The sequence below is a fragment of the Mercenaria mercenaria genome, chromosome 8, assembly GCF_021730395.1.
Source record: "Mercenaria mercenaria strain notata chromosome 8, MADL_Memer_1, whole genome shotgun sequence".
NCBI lineage: Eukaryota > Metazoa > Mollusca > Bivalvia > Venerida > Veneridae > Mercenaria > Mercenaria mercenaria.
The window spans coordinates 39193261-39221119 of NC_069368.1; the positions used below are offsets into that span (position 1 = coordinate 39193261).

Sequence of the window (27859 nt, forward strand, 5' to 3'; positions counted from 1 at the left end):
TTATAAACCGGAAATGGATTTCCATTTTCTATCCGCTGCGACCTTGACCTTTAATAGAGTGACCCAAAATCAATAGGGGTCTAGGTTCAGGCCTCTGTGACCTTGATCTTTAATAGAGTGATCCCAAAATCGACACGGGTCATCTCCTCTGCATGACCAATCATCCTTTGAAGTTTCAACATTCTGAGTCTAGTGGTTCTCAAGTTACTGACCGGAAATGGTTTTTCATGTTCAGGCCCCTGTGACCTTGACCTTTGATGGAGTGACCCCAAAATCACTTGGGGTTATCTACTCTGCATGACCAATCATCTTATGAAGTTTCAACATTCTGGGTCAAGTGGTTCTCAAGTTATTGATCGGAAATGGTTTTCCATGTTCAGGCCCCTGTGACCTTGACCTTTGATGGAGTGACCCCAAAAACAATAGGGGTCGTCTACTTCGTAAGCCCTACCACCCTATAAAGTTTGAAGGTTCTAGGTCAAATGTTTCTCCAGTTATTGATCGGAAATGAAGTGTGATGGCCGGACGGAAGGATGGACGGACAGATGGACAGGGCAAAAACATTATGTGGGGAGACATTGACGAATGGAAAAGTTATGGACCGGACACAAAATATACCTGTTAACCTTTGACCTCTAAGTGTGACCTTGACCTTGAAGCCAGGGGTCTGAGTCTTGCGCATTACATGTCACCTCATTATGGGGAACATTTTGTACCAAGTTATTTCAAAATCCCTTTATGGATTGCAGAGTTATGGACCGGACACGAAGTGTGGTGGACAGATGGACAGAAGGAAGGACGGAAGGTTAACAAGTGTAAATAAGCTTTTCCTTTGATTTGACCTAGTGACCTAGTTTTTTACCCCACCTGACCCAGATTTGAATGTGACCTAAAGATCATCAAGATTAACATTCTGACCAAGTTTCATTAAGATATGGTCATAAATGTGGCCTCTACAGTGTTAACTAGCTTTTCCTTTGATTTGACCTGGTGACCTAGTTTTTGATCCTACATGACCCAGAAGCAAACCGGACCTTTAGATCATCAAGATTAACATTCTGACCAGGTTTCATGAAGATACAGTCATAAATGTGGCCTGTACAGTGTTTACAAGCGTTTCCTTTGATTTGACCTGGTGACCTAGTTTTTGGCTCCAGATGACCCAATATCAAACTCGTCCAAGATTTTATTGAGGGTAACATTCTGACCAAGTTTCTTTAAGATTGGGCCAAAATTGTGACCTCTAGAGTGTTAACAAGCTTTTCCTTCGATCTGACCTGGTGACCTAGTTTTTGATCCAAGATTACCCAATATCGAACTTGTCCAAGATTTTATTGCGGATAACATTCTAAGTTTCATTAAGATTGGGCCAAAATTGTGACCTCTAGAGTGTTAACAAGCTTTTCCTTTGATTTGACCTGGTGACCTAGTTTTTGAACCCAGATGACCCAATATCGAACTCGTCCAAGATTTTATTGAGAGTAACATTCTGACCAAGTTTCATTAAGATCAGGCCAAAATTGTGACCTCTAAAGTGTTAACAGTCAAATTGTTGACGACGGCGGATGGACGACAGACACGGCGATCACAAAAGCTCACCTTTGAGCACTTTGTGCTCAGGTGAGCTAAAAATTAAATATATGGTTTATCAAAAGAAACTTTTTTTATGTATTCATTGTGATCATGTTATTGAAAACGAATTACATTTCCTGCTAGAATGTCCACTTTATGAGATAATTCGCATAAGATATACACCTGAGAAGTTTTGGCGCCATCCGACTATACACAAATTTAATGTTTATCCTATAATAATTGCTGGTTACTGCGTAACTAGCACAGTTTATTACAGCCATGAATTATGCTGAAAAATGTACTTTAAATTATTAGTATGCATGTAACCTAGCACAGTGTAATTAATGCCATTAATTATGTCAATGAATATTTGCACACTGTGTGTTTTTATTATATGTTGTAAATACTAAGATTCTACCAGAACATGCTGTCATGACAACATACACATATTCATGTTCATGCTGTATTATACTATTGTTAGTCGGCCTTAAATAACAAGCAATTCGATATTGGTATCCCCGCGAAAGGGTTGTGTGAGATGGCAAAATATATCCGAAAATAAGGATGTTAATAAGAAGAAATAATTCATAGTCAAAATCAATTAAGAAAACAAATGTTTAATTAAAGTACATATAAATGTATGATCTTTGATCACTAAAGATTATTTGAATGATTGCTACTCAGGTTCGAATTCGCGGTAGTCCGACAGCCGTGCACAAATTTCGTCGGCTCGATTTCCGCAGTACAAGCCCGACCGGCTACTGATTTCCTATTTGTAAAAATCAGCTAATTAACGAGTATGCATCCAGTGAGAAAATTATGATTTGTTGGTTTGCTCTCATGTTGAAATCAACACATGTCAAAGATAACCGCGCGCTATTGGCTATAAATCCCTCTAGCGTACGATATTCAGTATTTCATACTCCGCGAAAATCCCAAGTACCGCAGTAGGCGGAGCTAAATTATCTATCGCGTGTGGTAAAGTTATTCCATCGTTACAACTTGCAATTGTCAACGTCCGAGTTGCAGTTTATTATATGTGAGTGCGGTCCTAAAAAATCAGGGGTAACATTTAGATTTGTTTTGGCATAGTCCGTCCGATGCTTTTGGCTTGACGATGCTGATCCTGGACTGGATAAGTTAGAGTTATAAAACAATTTTTTACAAAATCATGGCAAACAGTACGAATGTCTTTTATTAAAGTACTCAAAACATGCATGAGATTTGTCTGTAAAAAAATTTTTTTATGGTGCAAAAATTATGTATATTTAAGGTATATAAATTCGGCTAGTGAGATTGGTTCGGGCTTGGAAAATTTCCAGTCTGTAGCCCGAAGGGGCTAGTGGATTCAAATCTAAATTTCGTACACTGCTTACTGTAATAAGCTTAGCTTTTAAAATTAAATGCAGTTAATTGAAATGTGAGCTTGAAGTTTAACTGGAACGAAATATTGTCTTTGAGTGGTTTGGCACCAGGTGTTGCTGTTTAATATGTACATAAATTTTGAACTTAAAGAACAGATGTCCTGAAGAGAACACAGGTAAAATATCTTGAACATGGCTGAGGGCAAGGTTTGTGCGGTCACAACTTAACATGTTGACGGTTTGAACATTTAAAAAAAAAAAAACAAGAGCTGTCTCCATAGGATGACATATGCCCCCAATGGCACTTTGAATGAGTAGTTATGGCCAATATTAGAGTTTAGGACCTTTGACCTACGGAGCTGTGTCTTGCGCGCGACACGTCGTCTTACTGTGTCACACAATTATGCCTAGTTATTTTAAAATCCATGCATGAATGACAAAGATATGGACCGGACACGCCCATCAATGCACTATCATGAAAAATGACCTTTAACGTCTAAGTGTGGCCTTGACCTTTGAGCTACGGACCTGGGTCTTGCGCACAACAAGTCATCTTACTGTGGTACACATTCAAGCCAAGTTATTTGAAAATCCATCCATGGATGACAAAGATATGAACCGGACATGCCCATCAATGCACTATCCTTTAACGTCTAAGTGTGACCTTGACCTTTGAGCTACGGACCTGGGTCTTGCGCGTGACACATCGTCTTACTGTGGTACACATTCATGCCAAGTTATTTGAAAATCCATCCATGGTTGACAAAGATATGGACCGGACACGCCCATCAAAGCACTATCCTTTAATGTCTAAGTGTGACCTTTACCTTTGAGCTATGGACCTGGGTCTTGCGCGCAACACGTCGTCTTACTGTGGTACACATTCACTGGCCACAGTTATTTGAAAATCCATCCATCGATGACAAAGATATGGACCGACACAAAAATTAGGAAGGACAGACCGACAGAACGGACAGACGTTCAAAAAGGGGGGCATAAAAAGGAATGGAAATATATAATATGTATATATTTATTTTTTTAGGGGTGGGGGTGCAGGGGAACGTGAGAGGAAACAAAATTTCACATGCTGATTATAAATATTGATTGAAAATTAAAAATGAAAAATGAAACAAGAGGGCCAAGATGGCCCTAGGTCGCTCACCTGATAAACACACCATAACAGTGTAAACATGTTTGACATAGTGATTTCATGGAAACAAATATTCTGACCAATTTTCATTAAGATTGGATCAAAAATGTGGTCTCTTAAGTGTAAACAAGTATTTTCTTCAATTTGACCTAGTGACCTAGTTTTTGAGCTAAGATGACCTATATTGGAATTTGACCTAGATTTGATCAAGGCAACAATTCTGACTAAATTTCATCAACCTCGATTAAAAAATACAGCCTCTATCGCATACAAAACGTTTTCTTTGATTTGACCTAGTGACCTAGTTTTCGACCCCAGATGACCCATTTTCAAAATTGGTCTAGATTTCATCAAGGTTATCATTCTGACAAAATTTCATGAAGATCAGTTGAAAAATACAGCCTCTATCGCATACACAAGGGTTTTTTTGATTTGACCTAGTGACCTACTTTTTAACCCCAGATAACCCATTTTCAAACTCGGCCTAGATTTCATCAAGGTAATCATTCTGACCAAAATTCATGAAGATAAAATGAAAAATACAGCCTCTATCGCATACATAAGGTTTTTCCTTGATTTGACCTAGTGACCTTGTTTTTGACCCCGGGTGTCCCATTTTCAAACTTGGCCTAGATTTCATCAAGGTAATCACTCTGACAAAATTTCGACCAAATTTCATAAAAATCAATTGAAAAAAACAGTCTCTATCGCATACACAGATTTTTTCTTTAATTTGACCTAGTGACCTAGTTTTTGACCTCAGATAACCCATATTCAAACTCGACCTAGATTTCATCAAGGCAATCACTCTGACCAAATTTCATGAAGATCAATTGAAAAATACATCCTCTATTGCATACACAATGTTTTTCTTCGATTTGACCTAGTGACCTAGTTTTTGACCCCAGATGACCCATTTTCGAACTTAGCCTAGATTTTATCAAGGTAATCATTCTGGCTAAATTTCATGAAGATCAGTTGAAAAAAAAAAGCCTCTATTGCATACACAAGGTGTTTCTTTGATTTGACCTAGTGGCCTAGTTTTTGACCCCAGATGACCCATTTTCGAACTCGGCCTTGATATTATCAAGGTTATCATTCTGACCAAAATTCATGAAGATCAATTGAAAAATACAGCCTCTATCGCATACACAAGGTTTTTCCTTGATTTGACCTAGTGACCTAGTTTTTGACCCCAGATGACCCATTTTCGAACTTGGCCTAGATTTCATCAAGGTAATCATTCTGACCAAAATTCATGAAGATCAATTGAAAAATACAGCCTCTATCGCATACACAAGGTTTTTCTTTGATTTGACCTAGTGACCTAGTTTTTGACCCCAGATGACCCATTTTCGAACTCGGCCTAGATTTCATCAAGGTTATCATTCTGACCAATATTCATGAAGAATAATTGAAAAATACAGCCTCTATCGCATACACAAGGTTTTTCTTTGATTTGACCTAGTGACCTAGTTTTTGACCTGAGATGACCCATTTTCGAACTCGGCCTAGATTTCATCAAGGCAATCATTCTGACCAATATTCATGAAGATCAATTGAAAAATACAGCCTCTATCGCATACACAAGGTTTTTCTTTGATTTGACCTAGTGACCTAGTTTTTGACCTGAGATGACCCATTTTCGAACTCGGCCTAGATTTCATCAAGGTTATCATTCTGACCAATATTCATGAAGATTAATTGAAAAATACAGCCTCTATCGCATACACAAGGCTTTTCCTTGATTTGACCTAGTGACCTAGTTTTTGACCCGAGATGACCCATTTTCGAACTCGGCCTAGATTTTATCAAGGTTATCATTCTGACCAACATTCATGAAGATTAATTGAAAAATACAGCCTCTATCGCATACACAAGCTAAATGTTGACAGACGACAGACGACGGACGACAGACGCCGGACATCGAGCGATCAGAAAAACTCACCTGAGCATTGCTCAGGTGAGCTAAAAAAGGGTAAAAGGGTGAAGTTGGAGGTTGGGGGTGCAGAGGATGCATGATCAGTGGTGGACATGACTGGGTGGAGAAGTGAGGTGGGGGAATGGTACAACTTGGAAGGTTTGAAAAAAATCTAAAATAAGAAATGAAAAAAAAAAAAAAAATTGGTGGGTGGGGGAGGGGGAGGGGGTGTGACCAAGGCAAGTGGGTGACCAGGTGTGGGTGCGCAATTTCACATGTTTATAATAAATGTTCACAGAAAAGAATGAAAGAAATTTAATGATAAGTTTGTTATGTACAAATATGTGGATTTTTAGACAATTAAAGGGCAATAACTTTGAAATTACAAAAGAAATCCGTAAAAAATTGTCTGTGCACAACCACATTATAGTGCTCTAAATTCTGTTAAAGTTTCATAGTTCAAGGTCAAATATATCAAAAGTTATGATGCAGAAATTGCCATATCTATAGATCTATAATACCCTATATAGTTAACACTAGAAACTTCTAAGGGCCATAACTGTGGTGTTACCTGGGCAATCTGTCTGAACTTGATGGGCCCCATAACCTCATAGTGGTGAACATGTATATGAAGTTTGTTTGAAAAAAATCTAAAATAAGGAATGATTTTTTTTTTTTTTTTGGGGGGGGGGGGGGGGGATGTGATCAAGGTAAGGGGGTGACCAGGTGTGGGTACACAACTTCACATGTTTACCATAAATGTTCATGGAAAAGAATGAAAGAAATTTAATGAAATTCTACCAAATAGTAAGTTTGTTATGTACAAATATGTGGATTTTTATACCATTAAAGGGCAATAACTCTTACTTTACAAATAAATCCGAATGAAATTGTGTGTACACAATCACATTATGGTGATCTAAATTCTGTTTTATGTTTCATAGTTCTAGGTCAAATATATCAAAAGTTTAAATTGCCATATTTATAGTACCCTATATAGTTAACACTAGAAACTTCTAAGAGCCATAACTCTGGTATTACTTGGGCAATCTGACTGAAACTTGACGGGCCGCAAGAACTCATAGTGATGAACATGTATATGAAGTTTTAAATAAATATTCCCAACCATTTCCTAGATATGGCTCCAGACGGACGGACGGAAAGACGGACTGACGGACGGACAACGCAAAAACTATATCCCTCCGACTTTCGTCGGGGGATAATAAAGTCTAATCTGACAATCACGAACAGAATTCTGTTTGAAAAAAGGACAAGTAGAAAAAGGGGCATAATTTCAATAAAATGAAATTAAGTTATGTAACCGATGTCATTCTGTTTGTATTGATATACAGAATGCATGAATGAAGTTCCAATCAGTTGAGATAAGTAATAAATGAGATATGAGCTTCCTGACAATCATTAACAAGACATTTACAAACAATGCTGATGCCAAAGTAAAGAGGACTGCAATAGCTCTAGTAACTTGCAACATGGCAAGCTTATGATCTTGTACAATTTCTTCATACTAACATTATAGAGATCTGCTTCTGAGATTATGAAACTTTGCCATTAGACTAATCTCAGAAATTGGCTCTGTTTCAAGAATGAGCTTAGAATCAACAAATCAAATGCAATCTCAAATCTGAGTTTCAAAACCTCTGACTCTGGTTAAAATCTTGAGAAATGCTCAGTTTGTAAACTCTACCATTCTAAATTATGAGATGTACAGCTCTGTTTTAAAAGACATTGCTCTACATCAAGTTAGTTTAATCAACTTTAAATTTTACCTCCATTAAGCTCTATAAGGCGCTCATACAATGGTACAGATTTCTTCAATTCTGGTGAGGATGGGTTTGCAATACAAACAATGAGTAGTTTCCCCTTGAAGGCAAATGGAAGAGGACATTTAACAGAGCTATCTCCCTCACTTGACTGGTTCCATAAATCTATCATATTCTTAAGGGAACCAGTCCCAACTCCTGTACTGCCATCTGTGACTAAAATAACCTGGAAAAAAAATTAATAAGTAAACTGTTATAAGTCTTGACCAGCATTCAGTTCACATAGCACATTACTTCAGTCTGTATTTTTTATTCATAGGTGATAACTCCTGAACCTATTCAATTATATATATATATATATATATATATATATATATATATATATATATATATATATATATATATATACATATAAATATATACAATTATGCCCCTTTTTTTACACAAACATAGTGAAATTTGCTTAGATACTAAAAGTGAAAAATACAGAAAATATAAAAACAAGGGGCCAAGATGGCCCTAGGTCGCCTCACTAAAACACTCATAACAGTGTAAAACATGTTTGACCTAGTGATTTCATGGAAACAAATATTCTGACCAATTTTCATTAAGATTGGACCAAAAAATTGGTCTCTTGCGATAAAACAAGCATTTTCTTAGATATGACCTAGTTTTTGACCCTAGATGACCCATGTTCAAACTCGACCTAGATTTTATCAAGGCAATCATTCTGACCAAAATTCATGAAGATCAATGAAAAATACAGCCTCTATCACATCAGAAGTTTTTTCTTTGATTTGACCAAGTGACCTAGTTTTTGACCTCAGATGATCCATATTCAAATTCGACCTAGATTTCATTAAGGCAATCAAACCTGACCAAATTTCATAAATATCAACTGAAAAAAAACAGTCTCTATCGTATACACAAGATTTTTCTTTAATTTGACCTAGTGACCTAGTTTTTGACCTCAGATAACCCATATTCAAAACCGACCTAGTTTTCATCAAGGCAATCACTCTGACCAAATTTCATGAAGATCAATTGAAAAATACATCCTCTATTGCATACACAATGTTTTTCTTCGATTGTGACCTAGTGACCTAGTTTTGACCCAGATGACCCATTTTCGAAATCAGCCTAGATTTTATCAAGGTAATCATTCTGGCTAAATTTCATGAAGATCAGTTGAAAAATACAGCCTCTATTGCATTACACAAGGTTTTTCTTTGATTTGACCTAGTGATCTAGTTTTGACCCAGATGACCCATTTTCGAACTTGGTCTAAATTTCATCAAGGCAATCACTCTGACCAAAATTCATGAAGATCAATTGAAAAATACAGCCTCTATCGCATACACAAGGTTTTTACGTGATATGACTAGTGACCTAGTTTTTGACCCCAGATGACCCATTTTCAAACTCGGCCTAGATTTCATCAAGGTTATCATTCTGACCAAATTCATGAAGATCAATTGAAAAATACTGCCTTTATGCATACACAAGGTTTTTCTTTGATTTGACCTAGTGACCTAGTTTTTGACCCGAGATGACCCATTTCGAACTCGGCCTAGATTCATCAAGGCAATCATTCTGACCAAAATTCATGAAGATCAATTGAAAAATACACTCTATCGCATACACAAGGTTTTTCTTTGATTTGACTAGTGACCTAGTTTTTGACCCGAGTGACCCATTTCGAACTCGGCCTAGATTTCATCAAAGTTATCATTGACCATATTCATGAAGAAGAATTGAAAAATACAGCCTCTATTGCATACACAAGGTTTTTCTTTGATTTGACCTAGTGACCTAGTTTTTGACCCGAGATGACCCATTTCGAACTCGGCTTAGATTTTATCAAGGTTATCATTCTGACCAATATTCATGAAGATTAATTGAAAAATACCACCTCTATCGCATACACAAGGTTTTTCTTTGATTTGACCTAGTGACCTGTTTTTGACCCGAGATGACCCATTTTCGAACTCGGCCTAGATTTCATCAAAGTTATCATTCTGACCAATATTCATGAAGAAGAAATGAAAAATACAGTCTCTATCGCATTCACAAGGTTTTTCTTTGATTTGACCTAGTGACCTAGTTTTTGACCCCAGATGACCCATTTTCGAACTCGGCCTAGATTTCATCAAGGTTATCATTCTGACCAATATTCATGAAGATTAATTGAAAAATACAGCCTCTATCGCATACACAAGCTAAATGTTGACAGACGACGGACGACAGACGACAGACGACAGACGCCAGACGACAGACGACGGACGACGGACGCCGGACATCGAGCGATCAGAAAAACTCACCTGAGCATTGCTCAGGTGAGCTAAAAACACAAGCTGTCGGATGACAGCAACGCTCGACTATTCAAACAGCCTTGTCAACTGAATTAGTACAAAAGTCAAACAAGAGCTCGTCGAACACGAAATGCCCCCCTTGATGCATTCAGTAATTGCACAAGGAACAGAAATTATGTGCTCACTGTAAACAACATTTCAACTGTTCTGGTTCCATCTGATCTTGACCTTTAACCTAACAAGAGATCACAGACTGATCTTGGCGCCAGCCACTGAACCATTTTTGAATGTTCCAATTTCAAGGTCTCAAGGTCAAAATCAATGTAAAATTTCATTTCGGTACAAATCACTGTGCATGTGGTCCAAATATGAAAGCTGTGACTTAAGAAATGTGAATGTAGATCACTAGATCAATTTCAAGGTTAAAGTTCATTTCGGTAGACAGAACTACGCATGTGCTTCAAATTTGGAGGCTGTAGCTTGAGAAATATGACAGTAGGTCACTAGGTCAAAATCAATGCCAAATTTCAATTCAGAACACAAAACTATGCATGTGATCCAAATTTGAAGCCTGTAGCTTGAGAAATGTGTAATTAGGTCATTAGGTCAATCTCAAGATCAAAGTTCATTTCGGTTCACAAAACTATGCATGTGGTCCAAATTTGAAGGCTGTAGCTTGAGAAATGTGAAAGTAGGTCACTAAGTCAAAATCAAGGTCAAGTTTTATTTCGTAACACAAAACTATGCACGTGGTCCAAATTTGAAGCCTGTACCTTCAAAAATGTGAAAGTAGGTCACTAGGTCAATAACAAGGTCCAAGTTTGTTTCGGTACACAAACCTACGCATGTGGTCCAAATCTGAAGGCTGTAGCTACAGAAATGTGAAAGTAGGTCAGTAGGTCAAGATCAAGGTCAACTCATGGCAAGGTTCATCTTGCCACTCAAAACTATATGTGGTCAAAATTTGAATGATGTAGGCTATAGACATGAAGACTATAAGTTTTTCCCTATATAAGTCTATATGAACCATGTGCCCCCTGAGGGTGGGGTCATATTTGATCCTAGGGGATAATTTGAACAAACTTAGTAGAGAACCACTAGATGATGTTACATTACAAATATCATAGCCCTAGTCTTTGTGGTTTGGACAAGAAGATTTTCTAAGTATTTCCCTATATAAGTCTATGTAAACCTTGTGACCCCCAGAGTGGGGCCATATTTGACCCTAGGGAAATAATTTGAACCATCTTAGTAGAGGACCACTAGATGATGTCATATACAAAATATCAAAGCCCTAGGCCCTGTGGTTTTGGACAAGAGGTTTTTCGAAGTCTTTTCCTATATAAGTCTTTATAAACCATGTGAACCCCGGGGTGGGGCCATATTTGACCCCAGGGATATAGTCTGAACAATCTTGGTAGAGGACCACTAGATTTTGCTACATACCAAATATCAAAGCCCTAGGCCCTGTGGTTTTGGACAAGAAGATCAGAAACTGTTAAACTGTTCCTGGCCAATGTGACCTTGACCTTTGATCAAATGACCTAAAAATCAATAGGGGTCATCTGTTGGTCATGACCAACCTCACTATCAATTTTCCTGACACTAGGCCCAAGCCTTCTTGAGTTATTGCCCAGAAACAATTTTACTGTTCCTGGTCACTGTGACCTTGACCTTTGACATACTGACCTCAAAATCAATAGGGGTCATCTGCTGGTCATGATCAACCTCCCAATCAACTTTCATGACCCTAGGCCTAAACATTCTTGAGTTATCATCCGGAAACAGTTTAACTGTTCAGGGTCACTGTGACCTTGACCTTTGAGGTACTGTCCTCAAAATCAATAGGGGTCATCTGCTGGTCATGACCAACCTCCCTATCAACTTTTATGCCCCTAGTCCTAAACTTTCTTGAGTTATCATCCGGAAACCGTTTAACTGTTCAGGGTCACTGTGACCTTGACCTCTGACATACTGACCTCAAAATCAATAGGGGTCATCTGCTGGTCATGACCAACCTCCCTATCAACTTTCATAACCCTAGGCCTAAACATTCTGGAGTTATCATCTGGAAACCGTTTAACTGTTCAGGGTCACTGTGACCTTGACCTTTGACGTACTGACCTCCAAATCAATAGTGGTCATCTGCTGGTCATGATCAACCTCCCTATCAAATTTCATGATCCTAGGCCCAAGTGTTCTTGAGTTATCATCCGGAAACGGATTGGTCTACATTCCGACCGACCGACATCTGCAAACAATATACCCCTCCTTCTTCGAAGGGGGGCATAAAAAGGGGCATGGTTTTGTAAAAATGCAACACAGGGTTATGGAACCTGCACAGTGCTTATCAGCTCGTGACAGTGGACAAGTGTGTGAAGCTTCAATCCATTCCCATTAGTGGATACTGAGATACCAGCTGACATACAAAAACTTAACCAAAAACTGCTAAGTCGAAAAAGGGGCAAAATTTTGAAAAATATACAAAGTAGAGTTATGGGACCTGCACATTACATGTCAGATTATGACAGTGAACAAGTATAGAAGTTTCAATCCATTTCCATAAGTGGGTACTGAGATACCAGCTTACATACAAAACCTTAACCAAAAATGTCTAAGTCGAAAAAGGGGAATAATTTTGTAAACAAGAGGGCCATAATGGCCCTACATTGCTCACCTGTTATCATTGCACTTGAGGACAAGAAGGTCCTCAGTAAAATATCAAAGTCCAAAGGACAGGAACAACAAAGAGAAGAAATTTAACCAAAAAGAAAAAAAAATTCTTACAAGGTATAGATATGTCAAAATACACCTAAAAATTGGATGTACCATCCATGTTGTACCACAGAAAAGTGGTCTCGGTTTTTCCCTACGGCCAATAATAAAAAAGTCTCAAAAATAAGCTAAGGGAAAAGGGAAGTAATTAAAAAAATAAATATTGTAAGTGAACAAAAGAAGGATCTGCCAAATAAATCTGTTGACATAAATGAAATTTCAGATCAGTATCTTCATTAGTTATGGAGATATACCCATTAATTTGAAATAAAGGGAGGTAATTTGACATAAAACCAGTCCATAGTTATCTACCCTGATTGTCTCTGTCCAACTAACAACAATAATGAAATTTCAAATAAGTCCTATAAGTACTTACTGATATAAATCCATTTTGATTACAATCAAAGGAGGTAATCAGATATAAAATAACTCTGGAACCTACGATTGGATCTGATTTGTCATGGAATCCAAGATTTATCGTTGTTGAAGATATTTTGGAAGTTTGTATCAAATAAAAACATAAATGAAGTCTCTATATGGCTGCAAAAGCCAAAATAGCTAATTATGGACCTTTAAGGGGCCATAACTCTGGAACCCATGATGGAATCTGGCCAGTTGAAGAAAGAAAGCAAGATCTCGTGGTGATACAAGTTGTGTGCATGTTTGTTTAAATCAAATCATAAATGAAGCTGCTATTGTGCAGACAAGGTCAAAATAGCTAATTTTGGCCCTTTCAGGGGCCATAACTCTGGAACCCATTGTGGGATCTGGCCAGATCAAGAAAGGAACCGAGATCTTATGGTGACACAAGTTTTGTGCAAGTTTGATTAAATTCAAATCATAAATGAAGCTGCTATTGTGCAGACAAGGTCAAAATAGCTAATTTTGGCCCTTTCAGGGGCCATCACTCTGGAACCCATAACGGAATCTCGCCAGTTCAAGAAAGGAACCAAGACTTTATGGTGATACAAGTTGTGTGCAAGTTTGGTTAAATTCAAATCATAAATGAAGCTGCTATTGTGCAGACAAGGTAAAAATAGCTCATTCTGGCCCTTTAAGGGGCCATAACTCTGGAACCCATAATGGGATCTGGCCAGTTCAAGAAAGGAACCAAGATCTCGTGGTGATACAAGTTGTGTGCCAGTTTGGTAAAAATCAAATCATAAATAAAGCTGCTATTGTGCAGACAAGGTCAAAATAGCTAATTTTGGCCCTTTCAGGGGCCATAACTCTGGAACCCATAATGGGATCTGGCCAGTTCAACAAAGGAACCGTGACCTTATGGTGATACAAGTTGTGTGCAAGTTTGGTTAAAATAAAATCATAAATGAAACCGCCATCGAGCAGACAAGGAATTGTTGACGCACGGACGCACGCACGGACGACGAACGAAGGGTGATCACAAAAGCTCACCTTGTCACTATGTGACAGGTGAGCTAAAAAGCAAAATCGAGTTATGGAACCTGTGCAATGTAAGTCAGTTTATCAGAGTAAATAAGTGTGTGAAGTTTTAATCCATTCCCACAAGTGGTTACTGAGATACCAGCTTACATACAAAAACTTAACGCACAGGCGAGTCCAATAGCTCTACCTATTCTTTGAATAGTCAAGCTAAACAAGAGGGTCATGATGACCCTGAATCGCTCACCTGAGTAATATGAGCCACATGTTTAAAATTGCAAACTGATGCTAAAATATTAGAAAGTAGGTCAGCAGGTCAAATTCATGGTCATTGAAAGTGAAGATCCATGTGAAAAACTGTACATGTCATCCAAATTTCAAGGCTGTATCTTAAACAAGAGGGCCAACATGGCCCTAGGTCGCTTACCTCAGAAACATACCATAACAGTGTAAACGTGTTTGACCTAGTGATTTCATGGAAACAAATATTCTGGCCAATTTTCATTAACATTGGACCAAAAATGTGGTCTCTTGAGTTTAAACAAATATTGTCTTTGATATGACCTAGTGACCTAGTTTTTGACTCCAGATGACCCATATTCAAACTTGAACTAGATTTTATCAAGGCAATCATTCTGACCACCTTTCATGAAGATCAATTGAAAAATACACAAAACCTCGGTGTATATTAAGATCAGTATGACATATTATCTAGTAACTGGCCAGACTATAGCACAACCTCAATGTATATTAAAATCAGTATGACAGATTATCTAGTTAGTGGCCAGACTACAGCACAACCTCAATGTATATTAAGATCAGTATGACAGATTATCTAGTTAGTGGCCAGACTACAGCACAACCTCAGTGTATATCAAGATCAGTATGACAGATTATCTAGTTAGTGGCCAGACTGCAGCACAACCTCAGTGTATATCAAGATCATTTTGACAGCTTATCTAGTTAGTGGCCAGACTACAGCACAACCTCAATGTATATCAAGATCAGTATGACAGATTATCTAGTTAGTGGCCAGAATACAGCACAACCTCAATGTATATTAAGATCAGTATGACAGATTATCTAGTTAGTGGCCAGACTACAGCACAACCTCAATGTGTATTAAGATCAGTATGACAGATTATCTAGTTAGTGGCCAGACTACAGCACAACCTCAATATATACAGTCTAATCTGTCTTAAGCAGCCAGCCAAGGGAAACAGACAATTTGGCCGCTTAAGCCAGGTGACCGCTGAACGGAGGTGCAGCCAGTATATGTATTTTTCAGACTTCCAACCAGTTTAGCCTTTAGGGTCACTTCTTTTCGGTTTTCTATTATTACTTTAACAGGATACATTGACGTGCACTTGCCTTCGCAATACGAATGGTCTTCTGAGCAATCTAAAACTCCGGCGTGTTTTTTTTTACAACAAAAATTGTTACTGACAATTTTCCAACTTAAAAACAAGTTTGTTTACAATTTTCGCCATTTTGGTAAGGAAAGCTACTCCCCCTACGATTGCCGTTACGTTCCATAAAAGATCGAGTGGTTTATATTTCTTTCAAACACGATAAATTTTGTATAGATTTAATAGTATTTTGATGAAAGAAATATGAAACAGTCACAATATTATGCTACTAATTAGATATCAAATATTATCTTTAACCGAGATCAAACTGTGAACAACAAAACTGACACAAGGTGACTGGCTAATTGCCGATAATTACTGGCCATTTGATCAAACAAAAAAGAGGATCACACCTTTGATTATCAGTTTTAATTGAGAAGCTCATGTCATTTTGTCGTTCTTGTGGTGAAGTCATGCGAAACTTAGCAATCACGTGTTTCTCAAAAATCGGGTACCTTCGGCGATTATCGCCTATAAATAATTGGTTTTGGGAGAAACATGGCCGCTGAAAAGGGTCAAATACAGAGGTCAGGAGGCAATTTCGGTGGCCGCTGGCCGCGGACGGGAGGTGGCCGCTGAATAAAGTGATGAAATAGAGGAAAATCCATCGGGGGCGTCATTAAATGACCGCTGAACGGAGGTGACCGCTGACTGGAGGTGACCGTTAGTACAGGTTAGACTGTATTAAGATCAGTATGACAGATTATCTAGTTAGTGGCCAGACTACAGCACAACCTCAATGTATATTAAGATCAGTATGACAGATTATCTAGTTAGTGGCCAGACTGCAGCACAACCTCAGTGTATATCAAGATCAGTATGACAAACTAGAGATGCTTTTGAGAAAAGCGCATGTCTCCCACAACTGCATAATCATCTAAATAATAAGTCAGTCTTTATATACTGTTTACTGAATCCACATGTGAATGCGCTTTCTTGACACCAAAAGGACCCCTATACTACTAGTAGTATAGGGGTCGGTTTGGAGGTAAAACTACGCAAGAAATCGGAGTGGTTTTGGTAATTCAAGGGCCATAATTCCGAAATGCCTAGGCCGATTTGGCTAGTTATCAAACTTGGCCGAGCACTTAATGGCAGACACATTTTGTTGAAGTTTGGTGAAGATCGGATGAGAAATGTTCGACTTAGAGTGCGGACAAGCTTTGTGACAGACAGACACACAGACAGACACACACACAGACTGAAGTAAATCAATATGTCTCCCACACCACTGTGTGGTGGGAGACATAATTATCTAGTTAGTGGCCAGACTACAGCACAACTTCAGTGTATATTAAGATCATTTTGACAGATTATCCAGTTAGTGACCAGACTGCAGCACAACCTCAATGTATATTAAGATCATTTTGACAGATTATCTAGTTAGTGGCCAGACTACAGCACCACCTCAGTGTATATCAAGATCAGCATGACAGATTATCTAGTTAGTGGCCAGACTACAGCACAACCTCAATGTGTATTAAGATCAGCATGACAGATCATCTAGTTAGTGGCCAGACTACAGCACAACCTCAGTGTATATTAAGATCAGCATGACAGATTATCTAGTTAGTGGCCAGACTACAGCACAACCTTAATGTATATTAAGATCAGTATGACAGATTATCTAGTTAGTGGCCAGACTGCAGCACAACCTCAGTGTATATCAAGATCAGTATGACAAACTAGAGATGCTTTTGAGAAAAGCGCATGTCTCCCACAACTGCCCCTATGAAAAATGTTAGTTAATTAGTTAGATTGGATGAGAAATGTTTGATTAAGAGTGCGGACATGAGTAAAAAGGCCAATTTTTAGTAATTCAAGGGCCATAACTCCAAGACGCCTGGACCGATTTGTCTAGTTATCAAACTTGGCCGAGGTCTCATGGTCAAACACTTTAAGTTTGGTGAAGATTGGATGAGAAATATTCGACTAAGAGTGCGGAAAGCATTGTGACAGACACACAAACACACACACAGACTGGAGTGCAGACAAGAGTAAAAAGACCGATTTTTGGTAATTCAAGGGCCATAACTCCAAGATGCCTGGACCGATTTGGCTAGTTATCGAACTTGGCCGAGGTCTTATGGTCAAACGCATTTTGTTCAAGTCTGGTGAAAATCAGATGAGAAATGATCGACTTAGAGTGCGGAAAGCTTTGTGACAGACACACACACAGACTGGAGTAAATCAATATCTCTCCCACACCACTGTGTGGTGGGAGACATAATTATCTAGTTAGTGGCCAGACTACAGCACAACCTCAGTGTATATTAAGATCAGTATGACAGATTATCTAGTTAGTGGCCAGACTACAGCACAACCTCAGTGTATATCAAGATCAGTATGACAGATTACCTAGTTAGTGGCCAGATTACAGCACAACCTCAGTGTATATTAAAATCAGTATGACAGATTATCTTGTTAGTGACCAGACTACAGCACAAACTCAGTGTATATTAAAATCATTTTTACAGATTATCTAGTTAGTGGCCAGACTACAGCACAACCTCAGTGTATATCAAGATCAGTATGACAGATTATCTAGATAGTGGCCCGACTACATCACAACCTCATTGTATATAGAGATCAGTATGACAGATTATCTAGTTAGTGGCCAAACTACAGCACAACCTCAGTGTATATTATGATCAGTTTGACAAATTATCTAGTTAGTGGCCTGACGAAAGCACAACCTCAATGTATATTAAAATTATTTTGACAGATTATCTAGTTAGTGGCCAGACTACAGCATAACCTCAATGTATATTAAGATCGGTATGATAGATTATCTAGTTAGTGGCCAGACTACAGCACAACCTCATTTATATTAAAATCAGTATGACAGATTATCTAGTTAGTAGTTAGTGGTCAGACTACAGCACAACCTCAATGTATATTAAGATCAGTATGACAGATTATCTAGTTAATGCCCAGACTACAGCACAACCTCAATGTATATTAAAATCAGTATGACAGATTATCTAGTTAGTGGCCAGACTACAGCACAACCTCAATGTATATTATGATCAGTATCATAGATTATCTAGTTAGTGCCCAGACTACAGCACAACCTGAATGTATATTAAGACAGATTAACTAGTTAGTGGCCAGACTAGAGCACAACCTCAGCGTATATTAAGATCAGTATGACAAGTTATCTAGTAAGTGGCCAGACTAGAGCACAACCTCAATGTGTATGAAGATCAGTATGACAGATTATCTAGTTAGTGACCAGACTACAGCACAACCTCAGTGTATATTAAGATCAGCATGACAGATTATATCAAGATCAGTATGACAGATTATCTAGTTAGTGGCCAGACTACAGCACAACCTCAGTGTATATTAAGATCAGTATGACAGATTATCTAGTTAGTGGCCAGACTACAGTACAACCACAGTGTATATTAAGATTGGCATGACAGATTATCTAGTTAGTGGCCAGACTACAGCACAACCTCAGTGTATATTAAGATTGGCATGACAGATTATCTTGTTAGTGACCAAACTACAGCACCACCTCAGTGTATAATAAGATTGGTATGACAGATTATCTAGTTAGTGGCTAGACTACAGCACATCCTCAGTGTATATTATGATCAGTATGACAGATTATCTAGTTAGTGGCCACACTACAGCACAACCTCAGTGTATATCAAGATTGGTATGACAGATTATCTAGTTAGTGGCCAGACTACAGCACAACCTCAGTGTATATTAAGATCAGCATGACAGATTATCTAGATTATCTAGTTAGTGGCCAGACTAGAGCATATTCTCAATATATATTAAGATCAGCATGACAGATTATCCAGTTAATGGCCTGACAACCGCACAACCTCAGTGTATATAAAGATCATCACACAGATTATATCAAGATCAGTATGACAGATTATCTAGTTAGCGGCCAGATTACAGCACAACCTCAGTGTATATTAAAATCATTATGACAGATTATCTTGTTAGTGACCAGACTACAGCACAACCTGAATGTATATTAAGATCATTTTCACATATTATCTAGTTAGTGGCCAGACTAGAGCACAACCTCAGTGTACATCAAGATCAGTATGACAGATTATCTAGTTAGTGACCAGACTACAGCACAACCTCAGTGTATATTAAGATCAGCATGACAGATATCTAGATTATCTAGTTAGTGGCCAGACTACAGCATATTCTCAATATATATTAAGATCAGCATGACAGATTATCCAGTTAATGGCCAGACTACCGCACAACCTCAGTGTATATTAAGATCATCAGACAGATTATATCAAGATCAGTATGACAGATTATCTAGTTAGTGGCCAGACTACAGCACAACCTCAGTGTATATTAAGATCAGTATGACAGATTATCTAGTTAGTGGCCAGACTACAGCACAACCTCAGTGTATATTAAGATTGGCATGACAGATTATCTAGTTAGTGGCCAGACTACAGCACAACCTCAGTGTATATTAAGATTGGCATGACAGATTATCTTGTTAGTGACCAGACTACAGCACAACCTCAATGTATATTAAGATCAGAATGACAGATTATCTAGTTAGTGGCAAGACTACAGCACAACCTCGGTGTATATTAAGATCAGTATGACAGATTATCTAGTTAGTGGCCAGACTACAGCACAGCCTCAATGTATATTAAGATTGGCATGACAAGTTATTTAGTTAGTGGCCAGACTACAGCACAACCTCAGTGCATATTAAGATCAGAATGACAGATTATCTAGTTAGTGGCAAGACTACAGCACAACCTCGGTGTATATTAAGATCAGTATGACAGATTATCTAGTTAGTGGCCAGACTACAGCACAGCCTCAATGTATATTAAGATCAGAATGACAGATTATCTAGTTAATGGCCAGACTACAGCACAACCTCAGCGAATATTAAGATCAGCATGACAGATTATCTAGTTAGTGGCCAGACTACAGCACAAACTCAGTGTATATTAAGATCAGTATGACAGATTATCTTGTTAGTGGCCAGACTACAGCACAACCTCAGTGTATATTAGGATCAGATCAGTATGACAGATTATCTAGTTAGTGGCCAGACTACAGCACAACCTCAGTGTATATTAAGATCAGTATGACAGATTATCTAGTAAGTGGCCAGACTACAGCACAACCTCAGTGCATATTAAGATCAGTATGACAGATTATCTAGTTAGTGGCCAGACTACAGCACAACATTGGTGTATATTAAGATCAGTATGACAGATTATCTAGTTAGTGGCCAGACTACAGCAGTAGTATAGTAATTGTTTGTGCGAGCTCAATCTGACCCCCCTGACCTTTTGACCCTTGGTCAGGACTGGTCAATGCCGGACAATTTAAAATCCACAGGTTTTAAACAGACTAAAAGTTTTAAAGTTAAATTTAAATACATATGATATAGATGAGTTTACAAAATAAAATATATTGTTTGAAAGAAAGAAGATTTACGGATAATATAAACCCCCATTATGTTATAACAAAAAATGGGAGAAAAATGATAAAAGCTACTGTTCATCTTGTGGAAAGATGAAATCAAAGTTTGTTAAAAGTACAGGAGGTAATTTAGATATTCACAAAGCAATGTACCTTTATTACCTAAGAAAGGTTAACACTTCCAGGATATAATTATTGTGGGCCAGGAAATCCCCTAGATAATGGACCCCCTGTCAATGAACTGGATGCAGTATGTATGGACCATGATTTTTGCTATGACAGCGATGTAAAAAAGGGTACATGTGATAAGCAAATGCTTTCCAATTTAAATAAAACTAAATCAAAAACATTTGGAGAAAAGATTGCAAAACATTTAGTTGTGAAACCTATAATTAAAACGAAATACACACTTGGGTTGGGACAAAAGTCAAAAAACGGGAAAAGGGGGTAGAGCAAACTTTTACTACCCCCAAAATAAATTGGAGCGATGAATTAGCAGAAGAATTACACAAACCAAATAAAAGAAAATTTAGGAAACGAAGAGTGATAGTTAATGATATTGATGATACTTGGTCAGCTGATTTAGTTGACATGCAAGCTTTTTCAAAATATAATAAAGGAGTAAAGTACTTGTTAACCGTTATTGATATATTTAGTAAATATGCTTGGGTTATTCCATTAAAGAATAAAACTGGAGAATCTGTTACTGAAGCATTTGAAAAAATAATTTTAAAAGGACGATTACCAGTAAATTATGGGTAGACGAAGGAAAAGAATTTTATAATTTAAAAATTTGAATCATTTTTGAATAAAAATAAGATTAATATGTACCATACATTTAATGAAGGAAAGGCTGTAGTAATAGAAAGATTTAATAGAAGTTTAAAAAGAATAATGTGGAAATTTTTTTACAGCAAATAATACTTATACTTATTTAGAAAAATTTGCAGGAATATGGTTGATAAATATAACAAAACAAAACATTCTAGTATAAAAATGACACCAACCGAAGCTAGTAAAAACTTAAATAAAGGTACTGTTTACTTTAATTTATATGGTGATTTAAAGATATCAAAGAGCAAAGCAAAATTTAAAATTGGTGATCGAGTTCGTTAAGCAAAACTTAAAAGACATTTTGAAAAAGGATATACACCAAACTGGACAGAGGAAATATTTATAATTTAAAAAAATTAATAATACAAATCCCAGAACATACTCTATTAAAGATTTAAATGATGAAATAGTTCAAGGTTCATTTTACGGACAAGAACTTTTACCTACTACACAAGAAGTTTTTAGAATTGAAAAAGTTTATAAGACGAGACTATAAGAAAAAACAAGCTTTAGTAAAATGGAAAGGTTATAGCGAAAATTTAATAGTTGGGTTCCGTTTAGCGATCTTGAACAAATTTAATTTAGAAATAAAAAGTTTAATTATATAAATGAGCAATAAAAATCTAATTTCTAATAATAATGGAATAGAAACAATAGATCAATTAATTATTCACTTAACTAAACTAGCTGCTGCTTACAGAAAAAGTTATAAATTTTGTGGGAGAGTAAGTACTGGGTTATATATTACAGCAGGTGTCTTTGGTTGTTCAGCTGCATTAGCACTTGTTCCAGCTATTCCTATATTTGTAGCAGTTGCTGGCGCTGTTCCATCAGTAATTACCATATTTACTAACAGACTAAAACTTGACGACAAGAAATTTTTTTTAAAATCACATCATCATAAAATAAAACAACTTATAACAAAAGCACGGATTGGAAAAGTAAATAAAGAAGATCCAAATAAAGTTATTCAGGATATTTTTACAATACTATTAGAAATGCAGAAAGAAAAAAATTATTCAACACCCCTTGAAATGCATATGAAGGAATTTAAACTTAACGGATATAAAAGTAAAAAAGAAGAAGAGCTGTATTAAATTTTACGTGTGTTTTTTAAAGATTTTTTTCTATAAGTATATTATATATAGATGGTTAATAGAAAGGTAGATAGAATGATTATGCCAAAATTATCTAGCACTTTAGGAGAAATAATGAATCCAGATGAAAATTCATATAAGAAAGTTCTTATAAGAAGAAATGTTATTAAATCAAAACTTAATCAAATAGTTAGCGATGAATATAAAAATCATGTCATTGATAAATTACAAAATGTTATAGATCCTTATCTTTTAAAAAATAATTTATTTGAATGGAACTGCGGTTGTCTGTTAACTGAAGAAGAAAATGCTGAAAGATTATGTGATTGTCCCAGACCAAATAATATTCGAAACAATCCTAAAAAAGTTATTGCAACCGATAGTGACACTAATGAAGAAAAAACATATAAAAGCACTTATGCAGCATCCAAAGACCTTAATATTAATTCAGGGTTAATAACAATGTGCTGCAAAGGAAAAAACCAAGTTAAAAGTGGAATATCAAAAACCAGCGGAAAAAGATATAAATTTAAATATTTTAATTCATCTTAAAGATAATTTAAAACTTTGTTTTTTAATTATTTTTTTAATCCTTTTTTCCTTAGTGATTTTTTTTCTAAATATAATATATAGATGGAAATCGAGAGATCTACAAAACAATATTATAAGAAATTTGAAATTAAAATTACATATAGACAAGATCCAAAGAATCAATTATATTTAACTATAAACGACTCTTATGAAATACTTAAATCTGAACTTAAAACTTTAAAAGGTATAAAAATAAACGTTGTTTTAAAATAACTTTTGCAAAAATGGATAAAAACTGATACAATATATAAATCAGCTTATTTTCAATCAAAGGCTTTAGAAATTATTAACACAAACGAAAAAAAAAAAAACTTTACATCAAGCTTTTGATAGAAATAATAAATAGAATCGGTAATTGGATTTCTGAAGGAAGTGGCTGGAGAACAGAGTCAGTTGATGCTCATTATATAAATAGATATAAGTATAGTCCATTGGCTGCTTCAAGTTATTTAGAATTACCAAAACCATTACAAAATTCAATGAAGGATTAATAAATATAAAGAATGATGATAACGAATGTTTTAGATGGTGTCATTTAGCTTATAAATTTCCTGTAACAAAAAAAATTTTGAAAGAGTTTCAAATTATAAAAAAATATAAACGATCTTGATTATACTGGAATTAAATTTCCTGTTACATTAAATCAAATACCTAAAATAGAAGTTTTAAATGAAATATCATTTAATATATTTGGTTATGAAGAAAACAGTATTTATCCATTGTACATATCAAAATATCAATACGAAGAACACTGTGACATGTTGCTAATTACTAATGATAAAATAAATGATAAAATAAATGATAAAATAACTGATGATGACTGTAAGCCCTCAAGAACTGTAGTCCAACATTATGTTTGGATAAAAGACTTTAACAGATTAATGAATAACAAAACAAAAAATACAAACAAGAAACATTTTTGTAGATCTTGTCTGCAACACTTTACTCAAGAAAGAATATTAAATGAACACATACCAAACTGTTTAGCTATTAATGGTATCCAAGGTGTAAAAATGCCAAAAGAGGGAAGTAAAGTACAATTTAAAAATTATCATAAAGGTTTAGCAGTACCTTTTGTAATTTATGCTGATTTTGAATCAATAACTAAAAAAGTTTTAACTGCTTTACCATCAACTGAATCTTCATTTACTGAACCATATCAAAATCATATAGATTGTGGTTACGGCTATAAAGTTGTTTGTTGTTATGACGATAAATATACTAAACCAACCCAGATTTATAGAGGCCCTAATGCAGTTTATAAGTTTATTGAAAAAATGCTTGAGGAAAATGAATATTGTAAAGAAATATTTAAAGAACATTTCAACAAAGAACTAAGAATGTCTAAAAATGATTCAACCGAATTTAAAAAACAAAAGTTTTGTCATATTTGTGAAAAAGAATATAAGGAAAATGAAAATCCTGTCCGTGACCATTGTCATATAACAGGAAAATTCAGAGGAAGTGCTCACTCAGAATGTAATATTAATTTTAAACTAACACATAAAATTCCTGTTATTTTTCATAATTTAAGAGGTTATGACGGTCATTTTATTATGCAACAAATAGGAAAATTCAAAAAAGAAATTAATGTTATTCCTAACAATATGGAAAGATATATGGCATTTATGATTTCTGACTTGGTTTTTATTGATTCATTCCAATTTATGTCTCAATCATTGGATAACTTAGTAAAAAATATTCCAGAATTTAAATATTATCTCAAGAATTTGATTGTGAAAACTTAATTTATTAAAGACAAAAGGTGTTTATCCATATGATTACATGGATTCATTTAAAAAATTTAAAGAAACTAATTACCTTCTAAAGAAGAGTTTTATTCAATTTAAATGAAACTAATATTTCTGATAATGAATACGAACATGCTAAAAATATTGGAAAAAATTTAAAATAAAAACACTGGAGAATATCATGATCTATATTTAAAAACTGACGTATTACTTTTAGCTGATGTATTCGAAAATTTTAGAAAATTATGTTTGGAGTACTACAAATTAGATCCTTGTCATTATTTTTAGTAGTCCTGGGTAGCTTGGATGCAATGTTAAAAATGACTGGAATTAAGTTAGATTTAATAACTGATATTGATATGTATCTTTTATTGAAAAGGGACTGAGAGGAGGAATAAGTTATATTTCAAATAGATACAGTAAAGCAAACAATAAATATATGAAAGATTATAATTCAAAAGAAGAAAGCAAATACATTATGTACCTCGATGCCAATAATCTTTACGGTTGGGCTATGTGTCAACCTTTGCCCTCTGGAAACTTTAAATTTATATCCGAAAAACAATTTAAGAAATTAATTGCAAAAGGTAAAACTAACTTTATAGTTGAATGTGATCTTGAATATCCAAAAGAATTACATAAAATCCACAATGATTATCCTTTAGCTCCTGAAAAAATTAAAATACCAGATCAATGGCTTTCTGATTATAGTAAAAATATTAAAACAGAATTTGAAATAGGAAAAAGTAATGTAAAAAAATTAGTTCCAACTTTAATGAAAAAACAAAATTATGTAGTTCATTATAAAAATCTTGAACTATATACACAATTAGGGTTAAAAGTAACAAAAATACATAAAATATTAACTTTTGACGAAAGTCCTTGGTTAAAAAAGTATATTGATTTTAATACTCAAAAAAGATCTAAAGCAAAAAATTCATTTGAAAAGGACTTTTTTAAGTTAATGAACAACTCTGTATTCGGTAAGACGATGGAGAATTTACGTAAGAGGGTTAATATTAAATTAACACATGATGAAAATATTTTATTAAAATACATAGCCAAACCTTCATTTGTTAGTTCAACGATGTTTAACTCTAACCTTTTTGGTATTCATAGAATAAAAGAAAGTTTGTTATTAAACAGACCTTGTTATGTTGGAATGTGCATTCTAGATTTATCAAAATATTTAATGTATGATTTTCATTATAATTATATTAAGGAAAAGTACGGGAGTAATTGTAAATTATTGTTTACTGACACTGATTCATTATGTTATGAAATACCCTGTAAACATGAAGTCATTGGGCCAACGACGGAAAACCGTCAAAGGATAATCGTTGTTGGGCCACTGTTGGCCCAACAATGATTAATAAGTATTGTAAATACAGCTGTTGGGCCAACGTTGAACCAACTTTAAATTTCAGTCACAGATATCTCTGCATTGGCCCGATATTGATTTTCAGGGAAAGACTTATACAGAGAAAACATCGTTGGCCCTACGTTGGCCCAACGTTCGTCCATTAGAAGTAATAATACATGTATATATTTTACGGGTCACTGTTTTATCACAAGCCCCCACAGGTATACACAGGCTGTGTAGATGTAACATGCAATATTTAATTAATTATTAAACACTTTTCTGCACCAATTCGTAATCAGTTAAATTTGGGCTAATTAAACTTAAAACTTATCTGCAGTCGTAATGATATTTTGAACTATTTCAAATCTACTACCTTGAAAAAATTGTGAAAAAAGTATTGAAAAAAAACCCTTACTAACTCTATAACAAATATCTAATTTTATACAATCATAAAATGTTTACAATAAATCTGTTGAATATTCCAGAACATGAACTCTCGGTAACCCGAGTTATGTAAGAAATCCCAGAAAATGTTGTTAATTTTACTCTCTAGGCCAGATTTCTAGCTTTATAGACATGTGAAGTAAAGGAAACTATTATACATGTGATAGGTCTAGATTTAATAAAAACCCGGTCTTCCAGCTATTAACTGTAAGTAGAAGTGTTTTATTTTTTTAAATATTTTTGATAAAGTTGTGGAATCTTATACAGAATTTCTTTTTATATCCTGTATGCATGTTATATCCATATGACTTGAACATATGTTAATCTAAAGCAGGCGGATGGCACTTGTGTTGAGTATTAAATTTCTATAAATAAAAAAATTCATTTTCTTGTTAATTCTAACATAATTTTCTCGGTTAAATACAGACAAAAATTAATTTCATGTTCAGAGGTTTATGTGCATTTATTTAGTTATTGTTATCAATTTGACGTAGATGGTTTAATCAATATTATGATTTTTGTTTTTTACAGGGTGCTGTCCAAGGGAGTAATAATGGAGTGCCTAGCACTGTGGTGCACAGGAAAAAATAAAAATATAAAAAACTGCAACTTCAGTGAGAAAAGAAAACAAACAAACAGAACTTGTATATAT

General features: G+C 35.5%; 1 protein-coding gene across 6 annotated transcripts in view; it reads right to left on the minus strand.

The window, feature by feature from the left end:
- Positions 1-27859, minus strand: part of LOC123566558 (integrator complex subunit 14-like) — a 191237-nt gene that overhangs the window by 94677 nt on the left and 68701 nt on the right. For all 6 annotated transcript variants that reach the window (XM_045360780.2, XM_045360781.2, XM_045360782.2 and 3 more), the window contains one exon: positions 7795-8014. In XM_045360780.2, the coding sequence (XP_045216715.1) occupies positions 7795-8014 (220 nt within the window). The remainder of the gene's footprint in view (positions 1-7794; positions 8015-27859) is intronic.